The sequence below is a fragment of the Henckelia pumila genome, chromosome 4 (assembly GCF_033568475.1).
Source record: "Henckelia pumila isolate YLH828 chromosome 4, ASM3356847v2, whole genome shotgun sequence".
Classification (NCBI taxonomy): domain Eukaryota; kingdom Viridiplantae; phylum Streptophyta; class Magnoliopsida; order Lamiales; family Gesneriaceae; genus Henckelia; species Henckelia pumila.
Genome location: NC_133123.1, coordinates 226190480 through 226193014, shown reverse-complemented (window position 1 = coordinate 226193014; position 2535 = coordinate 226190480). Strand labels below are relative to the sequence as shown.

At 34.1% G+C, this 2535-nt stretch overlaps 1 protein-coding gene across 1 annotated transcript; it reads right to left on the bottom strand.

The window, feature by feature from the left end:
* Positions 1 to 1152: 1152 nt before the first annotated feature.
* On the bottom strand, positions 1153 to 2027 carry LOC140862834 (serine/threonine-protein phosphatase 7 long form homolog). Its single transcript, XM_073265876.1, has 4 exons — positions 1734 to 2027; positions 1552 to 1664; positions 1385 to 1472; positions 1153 to 1296 (listed from the first exon to the last, which is right to left on the bottom strand). Exons 1-4 carry the CDS (start codon positions 2025 to 2027, stop codon positions 1153 to 1155), a joined length of 639 nt encoding a protein of 212 aa, XP_073121977.1.
* Between the last annotated feature and the right edge of the window lie 508 nt (positions 2028 to 2535).

Genomic DNA, 2535 nt, shown 5'->3' with positions numbered 1-2535 from the left:
TTTGAAAATTTAATTTGTTCCTAAAAATATGTCTTGTAATATATTTTAATTTGTATATTTTTTTTTTCAGGAGTATCAGATGAACGTGGACAATTGATTGCTTGACGAAAAATGTATAACAAATAAATGTTTTTTGGTAGCATATGCGTTTTTATAATTATGTCATATAATGTATGCATTGAATAAGATATGTATTTGATATTGGTTAGATGCATTGATCTATTACACTAATAGCATTTTTCTTCATATTTGTTTTAATCAACTTAATAAAGTATTTAAAATAATTGTGGTGTAATAAAAAAAAATCATACGGAAAGGAAAAAAAATCACATGCATAACTAATTATCAATTACTATAACACAAAAAAAAATATTATTATTGTTCATGACAATTGCAGTTATACAAATGACCACCGGTACCACAAGCATGTGGTCTACGTCTACGTTGTCCTCTACGCACAACAGGAGCATCAACAATTTCTTCACTCCTCTCTTGTTGCTCATCTGAATAACTAGGGAATATTACAGGTGATGGAACGTTTCTTTCAGGAGCCAGAATATTGCGTTGACCAGTATTAAGCAGATCTATAAAACTTTGGATATTTTCACAAAATGGAGTATGATAACCGGCATCAACATATGAACCAGATGGTCCTGCACCGTAAAATCCACCGAATGGTCCGGTATTGTACAACCCACTAGATGGCCCTGCGTTGTCGAACCCACCAGATGGACCCGCGTTGTAGAACCCACCAGATGGACCCGCGTTGTAGAACTCACCAGATGGACGAGGAGGAACAAACCCTGATGATGACTGCTGCGAATCAGAGGATGACACACTAAAATTTTGTGGAATATTACTGTGTCTGCCAATATCTAAATTCGGTTGATATGGCCTAAAACCAAGCCCAGTTACTGCAGGCGATATAAATCGTACAGTAATGCGATCATACCATGGAAAGTGATCATCATCGACTTCGCTAGATCTTCTGTAACGTTCTCCTCGGGCAACATTACTCAATTTTCCATTCCAAAGAATAATTGCATCTTTATGATACTCTCTCCAATCAGTGTTGCGATGACCTGTTCTATTAACATTGTGTAGGTTATCGTTGTCAAGTGCAGGCCTAGGAATAGATTGTCGCATTTTGAACTACCTCAAGACCCGATCAGGACGATGCATCTCCACAATATCAAAACAAATCAGAGGACAAACACATCTCCAGATTCTATTATCGTATGTACTAGTGATCGCTTTAACATCAACATCTTTCTTGTTGTAAACTATCCAATTAAACTGCATAATAATAATAATAAAATCATTTTTAATTAATAAATAGAAATTAATATAATTGCTGAAAAATTTCAATAATCCAATAACACACCTCGGCATTAGTCATACGATCGAAGCAATCCCTTATAATTCTAACAGCGTGCGTTGGTGAATGAGTGTAACTAAACACATTTGACCACCTACAATAAAAAAAGATTATTAAAATTATTACAAAATGAATTTGTAATTTATAAAAAGCTAATATTTTTCAAATATTACCGTGCACCATAAGGAGCATATGGAATATCTTCCTCGAATTCATTTTGAGGCACAGTCAGAGATAATCCATTTATATCAGGATTAACAAATGTAATCCTGCTCCATGCCCATACCTGCCATCAGTAATAAATTAAATTATAAATTATTATAATGTGATATTAGATGCACTTAAAAATTTATACCTGTAGGATAAATAGAGGCCCGGATATTATAGCTTTTCTTATCCGTGTTGCATTGCATAACTCACGATATAGGAATGCTAGAACTGCACTTCCCCAACTATAAGATCTGATGCGTTCAATATCCCGAAGTAGTTGCAAAAAAATCAATTTAACAGATCCTCCTTGATAATCTGGAACCATGATTCCTCCAATAATCATTAATGCTACACAACGGGTATATTTTACGACATCTATTTCTGGACTATTATCATCGATATGTGCAGCCATGCAATAATGCTCATATAAAGCGGTCATCGATAAGTGACCACCTTTGAAATGCGACGTCAGTGGCGTAAATCCCAATAAATCCAAACATATATGCTGTCACTCTTCAACTTTGCGTGAAACATCTATACCAATTACAGGCTCACCATCAATAGGTAGACCCCAAATAATGGAAATATCCTGTAAAGTGATGGTTGCTTCACCACATCTAAAATGAAAGGTATGTGTGTTGTGAATCTTCCTCGCAAGCGTACGAGTGTCAAGTTTTAATATAGTGATAAAATCAAGTATCGATCCCTCAGGGAGTAAAATGAAAATAATAGTGCTTGAAATTAGAATAGTCCAAACTTTATCTAGAAAATCAATAATCAAGAATTTTGCAATTAAAATAAATAATCAGATGATTTTAGATAGCACGCAAACAACTTTAAGGAATAATCAATCAAAGAAAATGGTCTAGAGGTATAGATTTCACCTGGTTTCAACAACAATCAATCCTAATTAATTAATATTCATGAATTTCAAAGAATTAATAGCC